General features: G+C 47.2%; 1 protein-coding gene across 1 annotated transcript in view; it reads left to right on the top strand.

Annotated features, from left to right (window-relative positions):
• Positions 1–22,425, top strand: part of Fam193a (family with sequence similarity 193 member A) — a 79,018-nt gene that overhangs the window by 33,419 nt on the left and 23,174 nt on the right. Inside the window, exons 7-12 of the mRNA XM_008841849.3 lie at positions 5,966–6,043; positions 7,330–7,442; positions 7,575–7,817; positions 10,207–10,360; positions 10,478–10,657; positions 13,594–13,845. Coding sequence (XP_008840071.2) covers positions 5,966–6,043; positions 7,330–7,442; positions 7,575–7,817; positions 10,207–10,360; positions 10,478–10,657; positions 13,594–13,845 — 1,020 coding nt within the window. The remainder of the gene's footprint in view (positions 1–5,965; positions 6,044–7,329; positions 7,443–7,574; positions 7,818–10,206; positions 10,361–10,477; positions 10,658–13,593; positions 13,846–22,425) is intronic.

Consider the following 22,425-nt stretch of genomic DNA (forward strand, 5'->3'; position numbering starts at 1 on the left):
GTGACAGCGAGCACAGGCGAAACGGCAGCTAAGTCCGCACACAGGGCTGTTTGTAGACAGACGAGAGTAGCAGTTACCAAATTGAGGTACATGCTGGGCCCACATCATCCCAAGATCATTGGTGCCGTCTGGATGCTGTCGAGCCTTATGTTAGTCTTCCTGTCTGCTGCTGAGTGGTAGGAAAGAAGAGGACTAGCACGTGCTTGCTGTTCTGTGAAGCATTTCCCTGACTTTGTCATCACTGTCATGGGGTCTCACTGAGGCTATGGCTGTGGTAACACATGGTCTCTTGTTCAGAACTTGGAAGAATCTCTGCTTGTACTGCCTTGAACTCCCATGTCCCACCTTTGTTGGGGAGTTCACTATGTCACAGGGCCAATGGCCCTAGCAGTCTTATAATTCCTTGGCCCCTGCACAGTAATTGTGCAGTGCCTGTGGGCTCCGGGGTCAGGGTCACTTGTCTCTCCGAGCCCTTCCACCAGGTGTGACTGCTGACCATACTGGGAAAGCGGTTGTGCTTTATGCCTTCTTCTGAGTGGATGTATCCCTAAGTTGTGTTTTTGTCTAGTCATATAATCAGGGACTTAACCTCCAACTATGGCTTATCACAGCCAGAACTCCTTGGCTGTGGCTGTGTGGGAGCAGGGCTGTATCTGAGCTGCACAACAGATCTGAGTTTGGGAGACTGACCCTGGAGCAGGGCAGGTAGTTTCAGGGCTCTGCCTATGGACTGGGGGAGGGGTGAGACTGGCCAGGCTGATAGGCAGGACCTCAGCTATAACAGCCCCTCTACATCCTTACGAATCTGGTTCTGAACCTCCAGGTAGCTGGCAGCCCAGTTGAGCAGAGGCAGCCACAGAGAAAGTGCCAGCGCTGCCCATCCTCTGTGGAGTCTGCTTTCTCATCCTGCTATTGTGTCAGCAGAGAGATCTGGGTCCTGGTAGGGGAGAGAGGGAGGCCAGAACCCAGGCCAGCCTCTTCCCAAGGATCTGCCTTCTGGGATCCTGTGAAGGATCCTGACAGTCGACTCAAAGCCGAGCTTCTCACCTTGGTAATGAGAGAATTTCATATATGATGTTTAGGTGTACATATTATCATGATAGGAGCTTTTATGCCTTATAATTCTAAATAGTTTGGGTTTTTAAAAAAAGGTTAAATTTGTTTTTATGGGTATTTGCCTGCACATATGTGTGGGTGCCATGTGAGTGCCTGGTACCCGTGGAGGGCATTTGATCCCCTGAAACTGAAGTTAGAGATGGTTTTGAGCCACAATGAGGGTACTGGGAACCAAACCCAGGTCCTTTGTAAGAGCACCAAGGCCTCTTAACCTCTGAACCATCTCTCTAGCCCCTTGTCAGTTTGTCTTTAGACAGGGTCTCACAATGTAGCTTGGCTGGCTGGCCTGAAACTTACAGAGATCTGCCAGCACTGCCTCCTGAGCACTGGGATTAAAGACGTGTGTTACCACACTTGGCCCTAAATTGTTTGTTTTTAATGTTGTTTTAGAGGGGAAAAAACATACTGCAGTAAATAGTTCATTGTGAACTGCACTGTGGACAGCTCTCCACAGAGCTGTGGCAGCCAAGCATGACAATGTATTGAGGGTACCAAGGTCAGGAAGAAGAGGTAAGGACTCTGATTACTAGGCTTTGGGGTCATTAGCACTCTGAAAGGACAAAGGAAAAAGATCGGATGTTACTCAGTTTCCCATCACTATGAGAGAACACTTGAAGTAATCAATCTGTGTTGTTGGTTTGTGACAAGGTCTCACTCCATAGCCCATGCTAGCCTTAAACTTATGATCCTCCTGCCTCTGTTTCCTGAGTGCTGCTAATACAGTCCTGCGCCACCATGCCCAGCTAAGATAATCGGTTTAGGAGGAAGAGAAGTTTGTGTGACTCGTACCAGAGACTACAGTCTGATCCCTTGACTGTTGCTGTGCACTTCTGGTAGCACAGCATATGGCTGGACATCATGGTGGAGAGAAGGTCCATCCACCTCATGGCTCAGGGAATCTGCAACAGAAAGGGGCCCAGGTCCCAGTATGCACTTCAAGGGCATGCCCCCAGTGACCTACCACTAGGAACCACCTCCTGAAGGTCTCACCAAATTCCAGTTGGCTTCATGGGCCAAGGATCATGCCTTCAACACACAGGCCTTTGGTGGATAGTCAAGAACCAAACGGTAGCACCAAACACCAGCCTCCGTCTGGCAAACTCTTGTCATCAGGGCTCAAGTGAATAGTAGCTAGAAGGACATGGGTTGGAGGGGCATAATGTCGAGCTGTGGTGGGAGCAGAGAAGAGTGCTGTTGCTCTTGGACCATTGCAGGCTGTGAAGATCACAAACTACGTGGAAGGGTCCTAAGCCCAGAGGTGCCTCAGAATTACAAGAAAATGTCATAGGAAAGCAGTGCTGCAGCCTCCCCTGTATACTGATGGTACATGCACATAGGACAGCTCTTTGTCTCTGTAAGCCCTACCCCCATACCATCTAGATTTGCCTTTCATCGTGGCTGTAGACTATGGTAGGAGGGATTCAGTGTGCTGCACGCCAGGCTTTAGCCAGCCATACACAGTCCCCTTATGCAGAGTGGATGTGAACCTGCCCTGGGGACAGCTGCCGACAGGTTGCCCATTCGGTACCAGCTGGTGTTTGCTGTTGGCCCCACAATCCTGGTGGCAGTTGGGTGGTGCCTGAGAAGTTGCTGCATCTTTGGGTCTTAGGAGGGACTCAGGAGAGAAGAGTTCACCTCAGCCTGGAGACTACTTAGTTCCTGGAATGGGGAATGTGCAAAAGTGAGTCAACAGGTGTCTGAGGTATGCTTGTTGGTGCTGTACTCCACTGAGGGGTCGTTCAAGGGACCTGGTCAATCCCTGACAGTGGAATTGCCAAGTGCTTGTTAAGGGTTTGCAGAACATGTTCTAGGGAGGCACTTGTCTGCCAGCCAACATGCAGACCAGATAGAGGACTGCAGGTGTTTAGACCTTGCCATCCCAATGTGCAGCAGAGCAGATTGGCCTCCTGCAAAGGCTGGAGGCCTGTCTGAATGGAACCACTAGCTGCTGCTTACCCTACATTTGGCGTTAGGCTAGGCATCCTGATTTATGCCGGACCTTCCCTCCTGGTGTGTCAACATAAGCATCTGCAGTGGTAAATAACCTGTAAGTGGGCCTTGCTGAGCATTTGACGAGCACTGTGAAAAGCACCTGTTCCTGCTCTCCAGGGCCTCAGCCTCAGTTTCTTGCCCCCAATCCTGTCCCTAAGGAGCCTATGCGATCACCTTTTTTATACCTTGAGTAGATGCGATTCTAGCTCCAAGAAATTGAGTGACTGAAGAGAAAAGTAACCCAGGACAGCCCTTAGGACAGCACAGCTCCTTCCTTGATAAGACAGGCGTCTGTGGGCATAGTGTTTGTTACCTGTGCTTTGATTAATTTAGAAATGTGATGTGCACTGCTGTCGCTGCTGTCCTAGTAGAAATGGCATGTGTCTAAAAATAGCTATATGCAGGCTGGAGAGATGGCTTGGTGGTTAAGAGCACTGACTGCTCTTCCAGAGAGAGGACCCAGGTTTGATTCCCAGCATCCACATGGCAACTAACAACTGCCCATAGCTCCAGTTCCAGGGGCTCCAACACCCTCTTCTGACCTCCTCGGGCATTGCCCAGTACTGTTGCACTTACATACACGTAAGCAATGCACTCATATACAGAAAATAATACATAAAATTAAAAAAATATATGAATATGTTTGTATTAGTTTTCTGTTGCTGTGATAAAACACCATGACCTAGGTAACAAAGAAGGAAGCATTTATTTGGCTTACAATTCCAGAGGGATTAAAAGTCCATAATGGCCAGGGAGGTGTGACAGGAGGTGGCCAGAGCAGAAAACTGAGCACTCACAATGACTCCAGGTAGGTCCAGCAAGCAGGGTGAGCCTGGAAACATGGCAAGCTTTTAGAACTCTGAAAGCTCACTCCCAGTGATGTGCTTCCTCCAGCATGGCCATACCTAAAGGTTCCATAACCCTCCCCAAACAGTGCCACAAACTGGGGACCAAGTGTGCCAGTATTTGGAGCTTATGGGGGACGTTCATTCAAACCACCACAATGCATATTCCCTCTCCAGAAAAAACCGGTTTTGTTTAGAAGGGGTGGGGGCGGGTAACAAGAAATGAAGCTGGAACTGAGGTTTTAAAAGTATTGTGTTCCACACATTTTTTCCAAAAGAGAGAGACACCACCTTCCACTACAGCAGCCAGAAGATGCATTTCTCTTCTCCCTCTGCCCCTGGGGAGTCGTGAGAAAGCAGGGTTTCGTGATGCAAAGCAGGACATTGAACTCTCTTAGCATTCACAGAGTCACTAGGGGAAGGTGGGGGCAGGGTGGCAACCTAGGAAATTAATTTTGTCACAGTTCTAGAAGACAAAGTAAAGGAAGATGTCAGCATGGCATATATATATATATATATATATATTATATACATATAATAAAAATAAAATATATGTAGCAGGGTGTGGTGGCGCACGCCTTTAGTCCCAGCACTTGGAGGCAGAGGCAGGTAGATCTCTGTGAGTTCAGGTCCAGCCTGGTGTACATAGTGAGTTCCAGGCCAGCTGGGGCTACAGGGAGACCCTGTCTCAAAAAAAGGGAACACTGGGATGGCTCAGTGAGTAAAGGTGTTTGTTGGAAAGCCTGATCACCTGTTTGATCCTGGTGACTCACAAAGTGGAACGAAAGAATTGGTTCCTATAAGTTGTCCTCTGGCCTTCACGTGTGCACTGTGGCATGTGTATGTACATACCTACATCCACAATATAGACAGGGTCTTACGAAGCCTAGGCAGGCCCAGAGCAAGTAATGCAGCAGAGGCTGGTTTTGAATGGGTTTTCCTGCCTGAATTTCCCAAGTGCTTGGCCCACAAGCTGAGCCACCACGCTTGGCATAGTCTAAGAGCTCTTAATTAAATGGTATAGCAAGATGGCTTGAGAGGAGACTGGAAGGGTGCAATCCTATGAGACCAGGAGCCTGGGGTCATCAGGAGCTACAAGATACTCCAAGGACCCTCACAGAGAGGCTTGATGGGTATGTGCACATGAGTGCAGATGCCTTTGGGGGTCAGAAGGGAATATTGAATCTCCTAGAACTGGAGTTACAGACAGTTGTTAGCTGTCATGTGGGTGCTAGGAATTGAACCTGGGTGCTCTGCAAGAGCAGCCAGTGCTCTTAACTGCTGAGGAATCAATTTTATGACTCAGAAGATACACTAGAACCCACATCACAGCTGGGAGGCTGATTGTTTCGGGGGGACAAGGTGTGGCTCCCTTCCTTTCGCTGCTCGTCATACCCTGCACTCGGTTTCAGGTCTCTGCTGCTCCAGTCCCATTGTCCCAACCCCACTACCCTTCTCTGCAGAAATTACATGTAGATGAAGGGTCATAGGCTCATGTGCCCAGGTCTAGGAAGCTCATGTATGTAGGTGGAACAAACCAGCTCCAGGAGTCCCCACCAGGCACACTCATGAGAGCAAGTACTTGCCTCACTCTGCACAGGAAACGCCCTGCTCTCTATGGTGGGTAGTCCCTGAGGGCCTGTTCTCATGCTTGAAAAGTACTTACTATTTCTAGTAAACTGAATAAGAAATTGAAATGGAATACCTCGTAATGTTGTGTTGTGCCTCTGTTTTCTTCACAGGTAATATTTTGTTGATTTGTTTTATTGGTTTTCTTTTTTCTTTTTCTTAAGACAGAATCTCTGTGTAGCTCTAAATGGCCTGGAACTCATTGTGTAGACCAGGCATCTCATGGAGATCCATCTGCCTCTACCTCCCAAGTGCTGGGGCTAAGGCATGCGCCACCATGCCCAGCTTCTTTGTATATATTTATCATTTGAAAGAGTCTCCCTTGAGAATGTCTGTGTAGCTGTTAGTAAAGCTTTTTGAGTGTCTGCATATCTCCTTTCTAGATGACCGTGAAAACCAAGCAGCATATGTTAACGGAAGACTGGGAGATCTTTAAGCAGAGACGATTCATTGAAGAACAGGTAAGATTGTTGACAGAGGCAGTTAAGGTGTAAACCACTTTGCACCGAGTACTGGGCATCTTTGCACCTAGGTGTGCTCTGTATTGCAGGGTGCTGTTGAAGACCATTGGCATCTTCTGCCGGTGTTAAAGCTATTAAGACAGTGCTTTTAACCTCCAGGTAAACTGGCTGGCTACTTTTATCCATTTCTTTCTTTCTTTTTTGGTCTTTTTGAGACAGGGTCTTCCTGTAGCCCCGCTGGCCTGGAACTTACTATGTAGACCAGGCTGGCCTTGAACTCACAGAGATCCACTTGTCTCTACCTCCCTAGTGCTGGGACTAAAGGGATGCATCATCACACCTGGCTCTGTCAGGTGGTTTTGCTCAGCCATAGCCTAATGTAAAGTCTTCTGAGCATGATTAGGCTAGCCTACACTGAGCGATACATATTGGAACGCAGGCTCCAATGCCTTGCTTCATGCTTGGTGTGTTCAATTTCTGTCTACACAAAGTTCAAAGTACAAACTGGAACTCACTATGTAGACCAGGCTGGCCTCCAACTCACAGAGATCCACCTGCCTAAAATTAAAGGCGTGTGCCACCACGCCCCAGCCGGCTATCCATTTCTTAATCTTCCATATGCTCCTTAAGAAAACCCATGTTCACCAAGTGGCAACCTTTAGTGTGCAGCATCCGGAAATTTTACTGATACTCTCCCACAGTACCAGTGGTGCCCTGTCTAGTTCACACTTAGGAGGCTGTTGCGTAGTGAAGTCACGGGGTTGGGTTAGGTCTGGCTTCCCCAGTAGTTTCAGGGCCATGTCTTCACAGTGGCTGCTGGGAGACTGGATCTGACTCCTCCTTCCTGTCCCATTGCCAAAGCTGGTCCAGCCTCCATCCTCTTTGAAATCCACACGTCTACTTGCTGGTTGGGAATTTGGGCTGCTTCGTATACATCTCTCAGGTCCAGCCCTTCTCCGTCATACCCCATCTGTGTTTCTGGTACCTAGCAAGTACTGAGCACACAAAAGCAGAAGCAGTAAAAGTCAGTGTCTACAACAGCCCACCCTCCCCAGCAATCTGCTAGAAACCAAAACATTTAGGGGGTTCCTGATGCCTCGTGCTTTATATGCCTGGGTCCTGGCTACAGAGTCCAGGGCTAGTGCCCTGTTCCCTGGTCTTATCCACCTGTGGAAAGTCGGCCCATCAGCTTATAAGTGAACATGATACTTACCATAATTAAAAGTATGGTCCATGAAGTATGTGAAATGTCTTATAATATTAGGCTGTTGTTTAATTTCTTCTAGTTAACTAATAAGAAAGCGGTTACTGGTGAGAACAACTTCACAGATACCATGAGGCACATGTTATCATCCCGGCTGAGCATGCCTGACTGCCCGAACTGCACCTACAGGAGAAGGTGAGCTGGGCTGTCTTGGGTGCTGCTGCCTCAGCCCTCTCTGAAGCAGGCAGAGGTTTGGACCCAGCCTTCAGAGTACGTGGTGACCCTCTGTGCTGGCTTTCTTGGTAACTGTCCTTAATTCCCAATCAGATGTGCTTGTGATGACTGCAGCCTCTCACACATCCTCACTTGTGGTATCATGGACCCCCCCGTCACTGACGACATCCACATTCACCAACTACCACTCCAAGTGGATTCTGCTCCCGACTATCTCTCTGAGATGCGCCCACCTAGTGTGTCATCAGCAAGCTCAGGGTCAGGTTCCAGCTCTCCCATCACAGTTCAGCAACATCCCAGACTCATCCTCACAGACAATGGCTCTGCACCAACTTTGTAAGTTGTGACTTTGTATTGAAGTGTCAGAAAATTATCCATTAATGAGAAACACAGACAGTAATGTCTACAGAAGTATGAACCCCATTACAGTGCTTTTTATAAAAAAAGACCTTTCACTATTTGTAACATTTGTTAAGACATGAAATCAGTAAAACCCAAACTTTAATACTATTTCATTACCTAAAATAATGACAAATTTATGAGTGCCAGTTGGTATGCAGGGAAATGTCTCATGCTGAGGTGGCCAGCCGCCGCTCATCCCCTCATTGCCTGCCTGGTGTTTGTGCTCACTCCATGTCTTGCTAAGAACTCAGACATTCACTTTAGCAAGCGAATGACAGTTTGTGTTTTCTGTTTCCCATGTTGTTAGACGTACATGTCATGTTAGTTGGGACTGCAGAGCTCTCTTCGGCTGACATTGCAGTTAACTATTAACAGAATTCTTCAGTGTTGAGGCTCAGACGTCTGCACAGGATGCATACACTTACATGCACATAGACGTATGTGATTCCTTGAGTAAAATAAAGTTTCTGTTGGACGTGCACTATCAGGACCCTACAGAGGTGCCCACACATGAGGGCTTGCTGCCCATGGCTCATGGCCCTCACATTCTCCCAGCTGATGGAGGTCTCTCCTGGTAGCTCTCATTTTTCTGGCCTTCAGTCTTCTCAATTTGGACTCATTCTCAAACTCCAAATAATAATTTTATGGTGCTGGGGGTGGTATCCAGGACCTCACACATGCTGGTCAAGCACTGTCCCACTGAGCCTCGCCACAGACCCAAACCCAAAGCAACTGAAGGGCTGTCCTCAACTCCATGAATTTGAAAGATGTCACACTGCCATGTAGCCTTGAAAACTCTGCTCTTGGGGTGCAGGAGTTTGGAGGGTTTCTTGACTAGCCGTCAGCTACCTTCTGACAGAGTGTGTGGAACTAGAACTAGATGAGCCTGTGAGGAAATGAAGGGAGGAACTCAGGCTTGCCAGGCAGTCCACTCTTCATCATAGCTGCCAGCATCAGTTGTGGATTCCTATGTGACGGTGCTGGGAGGGGGACTTCTGTCTGGGCAGCCTGTAATTTCCCCTTCCTATGCCCCCAACTACTTGTGATGAGTGTCTTCCAAATGTCCAGCACTGTGACTTGAAGACCCCCAGTGGGGTCCTTGGTTTGCACCATCTTTCCTGGTGCTTTGTTTACACTGGTGAGACAAAACTCAGTCCCTGCCCTGAGGTGCAGTCTGGGTCTTCCTGGGATATGTCAAGTGTATGCCAGGATAGGGTTTGTCACTTTGTTTCAGAACCGTTTCCCCGGGTGCACCAAGGCAGCACCTCTGCTACAGGAGAGATGTGTTTGCCATGGCACATACTCCCTGGCTGCTGGGCACTTGTCTTCTCCTTTGGTTAACTCCAGGTTGCCACACAGTGTGTCAGGTTGTCTTCTAGAAAACAAGACAGTCAGCTAAGCTTGGTAGTCCTGGTCCTTCTCCTAGGAGATGAGATCGCTGGTCCTTAAGATTTTTACCTTCTGGAGGTCATTGTATGCCAAGATAGAGAACAAACTTGCTTGAGTTTTGAGTAATGCTGAGGTGGCCTAGTCTGGCTGTTCCTAATCTGCAACCGTTCTTCTCACAGACTAAGAGGTTACATTTTACAGTGACCTCCACAGGCTAAAAACATAAGATTTTTCATTCTTTTTATTAAATATGCTGTTTTTCCATTGCGTTGGTGTCTTCTAAAGCTGAACTGAAGATCATAACTGAGTTCAACAGACTAATACTCGTTTTAAAAAATTAGTGTTTTGTTAGCCGGGCGTGGTGGCACACGCCTGTAGTCCCAGCACTTGGGAGGCAGAGGCAGACGGATCTCTGTGAGTTCGAGGCCAGCCTGGTCTACCATAATGAGTTCCAGGACGGCTGGGGCTACAGGGAGACCCTGTCTCAAAAAGACAAAAAAAAATTTAGTGTTTTCTTCCATAACTACATTTGGAGTTTTGGTCAACTAGGTATTTCCTGACAGTTCAGTGACTTGACAGTGAAGTGAAGACTTGGGGTTGCTATCTGTACCCTATAATTTTAATGCAAAATTATGTCTACTTGGATAGGCAGAGGACAGTTTTACTCTGGGGCATTTCAGGCAAATTAAAAGTGTATGTCAGTTTCTACTTTCGAACATTCTTTCTCATCCTTCCCTCCATCCTTCCCAGTGCCACAGATATTGCTCATCCAGGCATTTTCTTATGTTCAGGTGACTAGAGGTGTTACATCGCCCAAGTGACACTTAATACTTTTCATGATTTAGAGGCCCTGCTGTGCTCGGTGTGTGTGGTGAGGGGCTCCTCACAGTCCTCCCAGGCAAAGGCCTCATGATGACATCTCTGCTTGCCTCAGTTGTAGTGATGATGAGGACATTGCACCGCTGTCAGCTAAGTTTGCTGATATTTATCCACTGACCAACTACGACGATACCAGTGTGGTGGCCAACATGAATGGAATCCATAATGAGCTGAACGGTGGTGGGGAGAACATGGCCCTGAAAGATGAGGTATGGCTGTGGCTTCTTCCTAGTGTCCGTGAGTGACATAATGTGGGGTCTCGACGAGTCATCTTTGAACTGTTAGTCTCCTTGGAAAAGCATAACTACAGAAAGCTGTCTTTAAAGTCCCCTCAGGTCAGCAGCACCAGTAGCAGCTCTTCAGAAGCTGATGATGAAGAGGCAGATGGAGAGAGTAGTGGGGAGCCCCCTGGGGCCCCTAAAGAAGATGAGGCCCTAGGAAATGGCATCCCCTGTTCAGAGGAGAGTAAAGTGGACGCTCCACCCCCTTCTTACCCAGCTCAGCAGGTAGGTTTATGCTTCAGATTTCCCATTTCCTGAGGGTTTCGTCCTCTGTTGTATATTTTAATCTGTGAATATAAACATAAATACAAAATGACTCTTGTTTCCAGCAATTTCTGAAGATTGAAGAAACAAACATACTTTTTTGTTGTTTTGTTTTTGTGGTTTTTTTTTTTTTTTGGTTTTTTTGAGACGGTCTCCCTGTAGCCCCAGCTATCTTGGAACTCACTGTGTAGACCAGGCTGGCCTTGAGCTCACAGAGATCCGCCTGCCTCTGCCTCCCGAGTGCTGGGACTACAGGCATGGACCACCATACCCAGCTGGACAAACATAAAATGCACAACTCATATTTTAATATTGTTTCTCTTGTGGAAATCTGCAATTGTCATGATTTTTGTTAAGACCTCATATAGGTTTGTTCTAGATATTTTAAGTATCAGAGAATTATTTCATTTCATTTTCTGTGTTTTATATTTTCTCTGTAGAAGCAGGGTGGGATTTGTCTGTATTGTTTGTTTTGCTTTTTTGGAGGTAGGTTCATAACAACTGTTGGCTGGCCTTGAACTCATGATCCTCCTGCCTTAATTTCTCAAGTGCTGGGATTGTGCGTCACCACACGCTTCCAGCGTTTTAGTTTCATATGTTCAGTAAGCAGTTCTTAAGTGAAAAGGAGAACGCATGAAGGTTCCAGGTACTTAGCTAATCAGTCGTTTTAATAGGTAATGTAATATGTGACTAAAATAATAAATGTGGGCTGGAGATAGCTTAGTGGGTTAAGAGCACTGACTGCTGTTGCAGAGGACCCAGGTTCAGTTCCCAACACCGTCTATAACTCCACTTCCAGGGGATCTGACACCCTCTTCTGATCTCTGCAGGCATTGCATGACATGGATGCAGTTACAAACATGCAGGCAATATAGGCATACACAAAATCAACATAATAAAAAGTAGAATAACAATAAATGTGATATAAAAGGTACACGTTGAGAAGCCTTGCCCTTTTCTACTTCCCTGTCCCATCAGCTGTGGGTCCCCAGCCTTAGAGGGCCCCATAGATGACCAGCTGTATGTGTAAATACAAATAACCTGTTTTTCCTTTGCTCCTAAGAAAGACTGCATACTAATATGTGTAGGCCTGCACCTCGCTCTCCCGAGCGCTCACCCTGGCAGACAATGTCTCTGAAGAGTGTGTTTACTCACTTCCTTTCTTTCATTTCAATCATGGCAGGGCCGCTTGGGAGGCAGAAGCAGGCAGATTTCTGTGGAATTGAAGGCAGTCTGGCCTGTACAGCAATTTTCAGGCTAGCCCAGCTGGGGCTACAGAGAGACCCTGTCTTAAAACACACGCACACACATGCCGCACACGCACACAGTTTTTTTTTTTAAATTACATGTACATGTGAATATGTGCACATGCGTGGAGATGCACACAGAAGCCAGAAATGCTGGGCCCCCCTGGAGCTGTCCTTAAAGGTGGTTGAGGGACTGCCTGATGTGCGTGCTGGGAAGCCAACTTGGGTCCCCTATAAAGTGTCTGCTGTTCACTGCTAAGCCATCTCTCCAGTCCTTCCTTCCCTTTTGTTTCTAGTTTTTGGTTGTTTTGTTTTGTTTGGGGTGGGGGCGTGTATGACAAGGTCCCATATAGCTGAGGTTGGCCTTGAGCTCCTGATCTTACTACCTTCACTTCTTAAGTGCTGGGATTGCAGGTATGTAGCACCACACCTGCATGTAAATAGTTTAGGATCTGAGAGAGTCTGTATAATTTTATTCATTTATTTATTTCAGTATTGAACTGTCAACTCTTATGTCTCACCCACGGTAGGCTAACACCCTACCACTGTGCTATATCCCTGGACCAGCTTCCTTCCTTTCCTCCTCTGGACCACTGGGGATTGCACCTTGGCTTCAGGCCTGTAGATAAGCGTACCAAGCACTCTCCCTGATGCTCTGTCAGCTTCACCACATTTCCCACTTTTGTGAGTCTAGTTTCTGTTTTCCCTTAATCCTCTTGGCCAGCATTTGTGCTGTTTATCCCCTTTGACCACTAAAAACTACTGTGATAATAAGCAGGTGGCTCCTTAGACCTGGCCTAGCAGTGAGTACAGGGTTAGAATGCACTCAGGCTCCAGAAGAGACTGGCAACAGCATTTTGAATTTCTGCTGGTGTTGCACCTGAGAAATGGGAACCTTGTGCTTTAGATTTTCATTTCATTCTCATGGTTAAATGTCCTTTCATGTACTTAGAGGCTATTTCCTTCCTGTCTTAGATGAGTTCTTTATGTTTTGGGTATAAGTCCTCCATTAGGTCTAGTTTACATTATTTTCCCAGGTCTGGATATGTCCTTTGTGGAGTGGTCACCACTAGCTCTTTATGGTGGCTTTTGTAAAGCACAGGTTTTTGGTCTTTTAAATTTTTTTGTTTGTTTGTTTATGTCCTTTGAGACCTGGTCTCCCTTCCCTGTAGCCCAGATGACCTGGAACTCACTGTGTAGACCAGGCTGGCCTCGAACTTAGAGAGATCTCCTACCTCTGCCTCCCAAGTGTTGTGTTCAGTTTGACTTTTGCTTTGTTCCACCCTAACCAGCAGCCTGTATCCACACCATGGTGGAAATTTCTGTGCAGCTGCTGACGGAGCAGTGGAGCCCAGCACTGCTGCCTCTCCACCTCCAGACCTGTCCCTTGGCCGTCATTACCGGGTTCCTTGTTTCTGCTCAGCTTGGTCCCTCACCAGTGGTTGCTGCTATAGCAGACCTCCATCTGGGAAGTGAGGCCCCACTCCTCTCTGCAGCTCTCCTTGGCTCAGGTCTTTGCCTTCCCAACACCGGAGGCTCTGGTCAGCCCAGGATGAGCCCTGTTCCCTTTTATTTGCTCTATAGGTGCTCAGAGCAGAATCTTTCTTCGTTCTTCATTAAACAGATTCTTGTCTTTTTTTGTCCTTTCAGGCTGAACAAACTCCGAACACTTGTGAATGTCATGTTTGTAAACAGGAAGCTTCTGGGCTGCCAGCATCGGCAATGACTGCAGGAGCCCTGCCTCCTGGCCATCAGTTCCTGAGCCCAGAGAAGCCCACACACCCCGCGCTGCACCTGTACCCCCACATCCACGGACATGTGCCCTTGCACACAGTCCCACACCTGCCTCGGCCACTCATCCACCCCACTTTGTATACAGCGCCCCCCTTCACGCATAGTAAGGTAAGCCAGGGCAGGAAGGGCCTGAATGTCAGTCATGACTGAACTTTGTGCAGAGCGGCATCTGCTCCCAATTGGACGGTCTGCAGACATTTGCTTTGACTGTAGTCTCTCAAGTACTCGTAATGTTGACCTTTTACAGATATATATAGATAATGTCACACACATATTTAAAAGTTGTGGTTTATTTACTCAGCTAACTAGAATGTAGAGTCAACTCTAGAATAGTTTATATGAGTTTACTTTCCTACTCACAACCTGGCTCTTGCCTTACTGGGATAAATAAAACCACTGGGAACATAGTTTACATCTTCTGGTATTGTCTGGGCTCTGTAGGATCTGATCTGCTGATAATGCACCCTTAGCATGAAAACAAGGGCCTTGTAAACATGTTCAGTCCTCAGGAGCCCAGCGTGCTGGGCAGAGAAAAGCCTGTTGCCTGAGACTGTGGAGGCGTAGCTGGAATGAAGGACCGCCTAGAAATAGCACAAGCTGTCCTAAGATGACAGCAGCTCATCTTCAGTTCTGTTGGGGGTTTCTCAGAAGTGCTCAGTGTGGTGTCTGAGTATAGCCAAGAGGCAGAGGGGCAAGGGCTGTGTGTGAACAGCCACACATTCCGAGGCTTTTGGGCTGGTCCTTTGCTTGCTTTGTTCGAGGTTTTTAGGAGTTTGTGCTGCGGTGAAATCAGTTGTTGCTTGTGCGATTTGATGCCATGATGATTGTAATTCTTGTAATTCACATTCTGGCCATTGTGGGTAAATATTTAGTATGTAAAATGTCAGGATGTGAATACTATGAAAATTTAATTTTCACAAGATTAAAAGCACTTACCGTTTTTCTTTTCAAATGCCCTATACCAATGATAGATTTATTTAAGATAGATGTAAGTTATTTAAACATTCAAAGAAATAATTACAGAAGAAAAATTACTCTAGTGAAATATTAGAGAACAAATTAAAATGTAGAACACTTCCTGGATGCACAAGGCCCCCAGCTCAGTTTGCCAGGACCACAAAATTAAATGAATTAATTGAATGCTAGGCAAGCACCCTACCACAGAATTACACCCTTCAGGTCTGGTAGCTTCTTTTCTGGCTTTGTAAGTATGTTTATGGCCCAGAATGTGATCTGTCTGGTGAATACCCCTGTGAACTGGAGGGGCATGTGCTGAGTAACCTGTGGGTGCAATATATCCAGCTCCTTGGTGGTGTCTGCTTGCAAGGGGCAGGGTTGAAGGCTCCAGCTATGCAGAGGGGCTTCTGTTTCTCTTTCTAGTCCTATCAGTTTTACTTCATGTGGTTTTGCACTTTGTTGTTAGACACCCACATGTTAAAGTTTCCTGTGTCTTGAAGAATTGACTTGGTGACATGGGATGCCTCTTCTTATCTTTGGCTCTTCTACTTGATCTGAAATCTCTTCTGTGTAGACTAGGATACTGCCTCCAGCTTCTTTGTTCATGGTTTTATGTTTATCTCTTTTTTTTTTTCTTGCAATAAGGTAAGCATGACATAAGATCTCACCATGTTAACCACCTGTAAGGCATCGGTCAGTGGAACCAAACAGATTCCTAACGTGCAGCTGTCACCACTAGCAATGTTTGTAAATTTTCATTTTGTAGAACTGGAGCTGTCTACCTGTGAAACAGCCACTTCCTCCTTCCCCAGGCAGTGGGACCACATTCTGCTTTCTGCCCCATAGCTGCAACTATTCCAAGTACTTCATAGAAGTGGAGTTGTGCAGTAACTTTTCTGTGAGTGACTTATTCACTTAGTTTAATGGTGTTAAGGCTCATCCACATCATAGCACATTATAGAACTTCCTTCCTTGGACACCATTGTCTGCACGGACCATACTTGTGGGTTGTGCCCTCTTTTAGCTGTCCGGACTCATCGCTGTGAACGTGGGTGAATAAACATTTCTTCTTTCAGCTCTTTTGAGAGTGAGCAAGAAGTACAGTTGTTGGGTTACATGACACCTTCCTGCCAGTCCGTGACACCTTCCTGCCAGTCCATGACACCTCTCCTGCCATGCTGTTCTCCACCTGGGCTGCGCCGTTTCGCATGTCTGTCTGCAGTGCACATCATTCCAATTTCTCCATATCCTCACTGACACTTGTCACTTTGTTTCTTTTCGTGGTAGGGAGGGAGGCCTATGACGTGGCCACTTTGGTTCTCATCTCCCTAGTGATCAGCGATGCTGAGCATCATTTAGTGTTCATTGGTCTTAACTTTTCCCTTCTTTCATCCCATCATCTTGCACTGCCAACACCAACACTGTAGTTTTGGAGTAAGTTTTGTACAAGTCCCCAGCTTCATTTCTTTAAGATTGTTTTGATAATGGACGCGTCTAGATTCTACGTGAGTTTTAGGATGATTTTTTTCTACTTTTGCAGAAATATCATTGGGATTTTGATGGTGATTACATTAGATCCACACAAAGCCTGGGGGTAATGTAGACATTTTCAAGTAGTGTTCTCCGATCAGGACTTCGTGCCTGTGTACCCCTCCTCCTTCCCCTCCTCAGCGTCTGGAGCTTCCCTTGCGTTAGTCTTTCACTTCTGGTTAATTTGTAAATATTTTCTTCTTTTTGATGTGATTTTCAGATTGATTGTCTTTAGTGCATAAATTTGAAAAAAAAATTTAATGCTAACTTTGTATCTTGGTATATGACTGAATTCATTTGTTCTGTCTTCTGTTTCTATTTGTGCAGTTTTTAGGGTTTTCTGTCTTAGATTGTGTCACTGCACAGGTTCTTCCTCCTTTTTTCCCTCCCTTCCTTCCTCTCCCCTGACTCAGGTCTCCTGGCTCTACTTAATGGATTTCTGTGGGGCAGATGTGGATGCACACATCATACTCATGTATTTATTTATTTATTTAGCAGTTCTGGGGAGGGACCCTGCTGTGGGTTTGCTAAGCACACTGCAGTCATGCCGTTCCCAGCCCTGTCCCTCCTGCCACTTATTATACTCTGTGCATCAGTCATCGTGTGTCCAGTGACATTTCTTTTTTAAAAAAATTTATTGGGCTGGAGAGATGGCTCAGCGGTTAAGAACACTGACTGTTCTTGGAGAAGACCTGGGTTCGCATCCCAGCACCCACATGGCAGCTAACAACTGTCCGAAACTCCAGTTCCAGGGGATCCGACAGCTTCTGTCCTCAGAGGGCATTGCATGACACGGGTGCACTTACCTACATGCAGTCAACACACATACACATAAAATAAAAATAATAAATTTTTAAAAAAATTAAAATAGCTGGGCGTGGTGGCGCATGCCTTTAACCCCCAGCACTTGGGAAGCAGAGTCAGGTGGATCTCTGTGAGTTCAAGGCCAGTCTGGTCTACATAGTGAGTTCCAGGACAGCTGGGGCTACAGGGAGACCCTGTCTCAAAAAGACCCGAAAAGGGCTTCAGAGTCCCCTGGAACTCACCACCACAGGCGTTGTTAGCCGCCACATGGGTGCTGGGAATTGAACCCAGGTCCTTTGGAAGAACAGCACTCCTGAGCCATTTCTCCAGCCCCTCCACTGACATTTTTTTTTCTCTTAATCTGTCTCAGTAAAGGCTTGTCAGTTTTCTTGGGGGTATTTTCAAAGAATGATTTTTTTTTTTTTTTTTTTGTCTTTTTTGAGACAAGATCTCCCTGTAGTCCCAGCCAGCCTAGAACTCACTATGTAGACCAGGCTGGCCTTGAACTCACAGAGATCCTCCTGCCTCTACTGGGACTAAAGTTGTGCACTATCATGCCCAGCAAGAATTTTTTTAAGTTTTAAAATTTATTTGTATTTAAATTTATTTATTTGTGTAACTGTCCCTGTGTATATGCACAGGTATGTGGGTACCTATGGAGTATAGAAGAGGGGGCATGTTGGATTCCCCCAGAGCTGGAGTTAGGTACATTTGTGAGCCTTCTGACGTGGGTGCTCTTAACTGCTGAGCCATCTCTCCAGCTTGTGATCTTTTGATTTCATTGATTTTTCTCTATTTCATTTTTTCCCATCCTGATTGGGATGGTGGTGATGACTGGGACAGACTTGCTGTATAGCCCAGCCACCCTGGAGCTCTGTCTCCGTCCTTACTTGCTCACATGTGCTTGGCTTCTCTTTGATGGGAGCATTTGTTGCTCTAATACAGATTTCTTCCTCAGTTCTTGGAACTTCACCTTCACCCCACTTTGTAGACCAGGCTGGCCTTGAACTCACAGAGATCCGCCTGCCTCTGCCTCCCGAGTGCTGGGACTACAGGTGTGCGCCACCATGCCCGGCTTCTCTTTAATTTCTAAGGATTTTCTGATTTCATTTGATGATTTTTTTTCTTCTTTTATCCATTGATTATTTATCTTTACTTAAAAATTTTGTAACATTTATTTATTTGAGGGCACCGCATGTCTCCTGGCACATGTGTAGAAGTCAGAAGACAAATTGATGGAGTCAGTTCTATCCTTCCACCGGATCAGGGGTGGCTGTCAGGGGTCAAACTCAGGCCATCAGTCTTGACAGCAGTTGCCTCTACTTGCTGAGCCATCTCATTGGCCCTCTCTCTTCACCTTTAACTTACAGGGTATTTAAAGTAGGTACCTGGGGTGGAGAGATGGCTCAGGGATTCAGAGCACTATACTGCTCTGTCAGAGAACCCAAGTTTAGTTCCTAGCACCCAGGTCAGGCGACTGACACCCGCCTACTTGTAACTCCAGCTCCAAGGAGCTATAAGCTCTGATACCCTGTTCCGGCCTCCACGGGCACTGGCACTCATCCACACACACATACCATAATTAAAAATGATAAAAGTAATGCCCGTCATGGTGGCACAAGCCTTCAATCCCAGCACTCAGGAGGCAGAGCAGGTGGGTCTCTGTGACATTGAGACCAGCCTGGTCTACACAGAGAGTTTCAGGCCATCTGGACTACTGGGAGGCCTTGTCCCAGAAAATAGTAACAGTGTCAAATAGGAATGTGAAAAAAGATTTTATTTTGCATTTTGTTGTGTGTGGACCTGCTTGAATAATTTTCCTTCTGCCTGAAGGTCTTTTAGTGTCTGGCAGGGCAGATCTGCCATAGGGGAGCTCCCTAGGGCTTTGTCTGAAGAAGTCTTTATTTCTCCTTCACTTTTGAAGAGTTATTTCACTGGATACACAAGCTCCGCTGTGTGGATCTTTCTAGCATTGTATAGTTGTCTCCTCACTCCGTTGTTCCTTGCGAGCATGTTCTCTGAGATGCCCATTTTCATTCTCTTCTTGTGCACGCAGACGAGCTAGGGGAAACGCCTGGTGGAAAATAGTTTCTGATTTTGAGTTTTGTTGTGATCTTTGGTGTGCGTTTTACTTTGGGAACAGTGTTCAGTTCCTCTCACCTCAGAACAGTGAGGCCAGCACCCAGATGGTGGTGTCCTTACTATCTCTGGAAGGTGTTGGGAGACATCAAGAAATCCGAAGTCAGGATGTTTCCTCTTAACTTTCTTGGCTGGAGTTTCTCTGGTTTGAGTGTACATTAGAGTCTTCTTAGTTCATGGTCCCAGTATGTCCTCGTTGTCAGTGCTCGTGGGTAAAGGAGGGAAGGGAACTCATGAAGGTCATCCATGTCAGAGCTTTCACTTAAAGCAAAAACAATCTCCTTTCTTATTTTTGTTGTAAGTTGAGAACAATTCAGAATTTGTTACTGAAGCCTTGTGATTGTGTCTGAGTCTGAGTTGGGTGGCTCATCACTGGTGCACTGGGCAGGGCAGGGCCCACGGTGGTCCACTCAGCATATAACTGCTTTGTTCAGAAGGAACACCGCAACTGCTGAGGGCAGTAGTCATCATGTGCAAAACTATTGAAAAAACGAAACTTTTCTTGTTGCCTGTCCCCTGGGTTTTGCCTTTGGTCTCTACACTGGGCCTCCTTGCGTAGGTGGCTTCAGGAGTGTGTAAGTGAAATGTGTGAGAGCATGGTGCTGTGCCAGTGGAGCTCTGGACATGCATTCCCATGTTCCTCTGGGCTAAACTGTGCTCAACTACCATTTATTGAACACCCAGTATGTGCCAGCCCCTGTGCTACATTTTAGGAAAACCCAGGTCAGTGAATCCTGGGCTTTATTTTCAAAAGAGAAGGCAAAAATTTAAAGAGAGTCAAGTATCAAATGCTAAGGCAAGTCTGGGGAACTATCTCAGTGGAAAACACTTGCCTGGGATGCACAAGGTCCTTGGTTCCATCCCCGGAAGCACAGCAGAAAGGGAGCCGAGCCTTGTGGAGCTGTAGCTAGATGCAACATAATGACGGAACGCTGGAGACCAGAACGGAATGGAGCGAGCCCAAGGGTATTCTATAGAGTAGGGGACACGGATAGGGCTTCCCAGGATGGCATGGGGGTCTCTAGGCATGAGTGCAGTGGAGGGGAGGTGGCCAGAGAAAAAGGACACAGTGCACAGCTGTGTCCAAGGAGAATCTCAGGAATCTCAGATACCTTTAAGTGCCTCTGTTCAGACCCCTGCCACCTCCCACCACCCACCTCTCACATCCCGGGCTAGCAAAGTGAAAGCCAGTGTGTGGAAAGGTAGACTGCTATACACTGGCAGGTTACTTCTGTCCCTTAGCTAAAGGTCCCAAAATGATCTGTTCCTTATAGATCTCAGCAAGGCTTTTAGCTCTCGCCTGTTAAGTGGAATCTGCATCTATTAAGATGTTGTTTCCCTATTTCCTTTGTTTCTCCTCCCCTGGGGCTCCCCTGCCAGAACAGCTTGTTTAGGCCCATCTGGCCCTCTGGCCCTGTGTCTTCCGTCTAGGCCTGCTTCTTCAGAATACTTGAATTCTGAGCATTCGCTCTGGCCCTTTCCCCCTCCCCCTCTGTCTCCAAGAGCCCTCCAGCTTAACAGCATGTTCTGAACTAGGCTGGGGACTAGGTAGAGCTACTGCGGTTTGCTCTCCACTCCAAAGCATATATGAGAGTGGGTGCATCTGGTAGAGTTTGTGTCTGGGAATCACAGTCTTAGAAAATGCTAGAAATCCATCTTTGCCCCTCATCAAATGCTTACTGCAGGCCAGGCAGTATGCTGCCTTACTAAAGCCTCTGGGGTAGGTATCTCCCAGTTTCAGATGAGAAAACTAAAGCACAAAAGATTGAGCGATATCGCCTGAGGTCACACAGCTACTGCAGGGAGGCTGAGACATATACCCAGTTCCTCTTTATCTCTCATTGACCATGCCCTTGGGAAGAGGCCAGGGATGCCAGTCCCTGACTGCCAGTCAGTCATTGCCCCCAAATTCTTCCTTTCCCTCACCGTCTTCAGCACATTGTATTATCATTTCTCATTACCTAGCCAGTGACTCCAGCACCGCACCCCACCCTGCTGTCTATCCACTGTAACTGATCTTTCTAATAAACTGACCTGGTTGTCTCTTCCTGGCCTGGCACTCTGGTGGCTCCCCTCCCCCTGGACAGGATGATAATCACACAGTGACCTCTGATGTGGCCTCTGCTATCCACATCTGATGGGTTGTCCCCAGATTGTTCCCATCCCTTCCTCCATCTGCCCCATCAGACCCTCAGGATTCTGTCACCCAAAGTTGGGACTCCTTAGATCCATAGAATCTGCTGTTCGTTTGAGCATCACAGAGACTGGAATCACCAATCTTAAGGTCAGACTTGTAGCTTGCTCAGTGCACGGCCCTCCCATTCATCCTAACTGCTGAGGGAACAGAGTTGGCCAGGACTAGAATACAGAGCCAGGATCTCAATGTTCTGTCACCTTACGTAGTGCCTGTGATTCAGGGCAAGGCAGACATTAAACTGTGAGGCTACAAATCAGTCTTGCATTATGCAAGGGCATGAAGGAGGATGATTCCAGACACCTGGGGCGTTTAGAATGAGGCTTCCCTTGGTCCTGGGTGTTGGATCTTGAGTAGTGGGAACAAAAGCAGTGGCAGCGTCTCTGGCACAGTGGCCTTGGCCTGCGGCTGGGAGTCAGTATACACAAAGAGCAGAGCTTGCACACAGGTGAGCAGGAGCAGGAGAGAGGAGGAGCTGAACAGGTGGAGACCAGAGAGGGAGGCCTGGGTGCCAGGCTTGCTAGCAGGAGGAAGGGAGGTGCTTCGATTCCCTGGGATGCCACTGGGGCATGGTAAGGACTTTGGCTTTTATCGTAAAAGCAGCAGGAAGCCACCTCTGCATTCTGAGCAATGAGGTGACACTCAATAAAGATGACTCAGGCTGCTGTGAGGAAAAGGACTGGCAGAAGACTCAGGCCCTCTGTAGAGTTAGCAGGGAGGTCCTAGGACAGTTAGGCATGTGTAGGGAGCTGCCAGCAAGTTGGCACTCAGTAAATAGTTGATGCTGCTGACCCACTAACTAGACCCCAGTCCCTTCCCCCGGCCCCTCAGTAAGGGCCTTCCACAGGGCCCAGGCTGACTTGCTGATTGAGGCTGGTGCCCTGGGAACAGGAGCCAGCACCCAGCTTCACAATAAAAATCCCTGTTGTGGGGCTGGAGAGATGCTTAACAGCTAAGGGTACTGACTGCTCTTGCAGAGGACCTAAGTTTGGTTCCCAGCACCCACATGGTGGCTAACAACCATCCCTAACGCCAGTTCCAGGGGATCTGATGCCCTCTTCTGG

The sequence above is a fragment of the Nannospalax galili genome, unplaced genomic scaffold (assembly GCF_000622305.1).
Source record: "Nannospalax galili isolate Female #2095 unplaced genomic scaffold, S.galili_v1.0 scaffold101, whole genome shotgun sequence".
NCBI lineage: Eukaryota > Metazoa > Chordata > Mammalia > Rodentia > Spalacidae > Nannospalax > Nannospalax galili.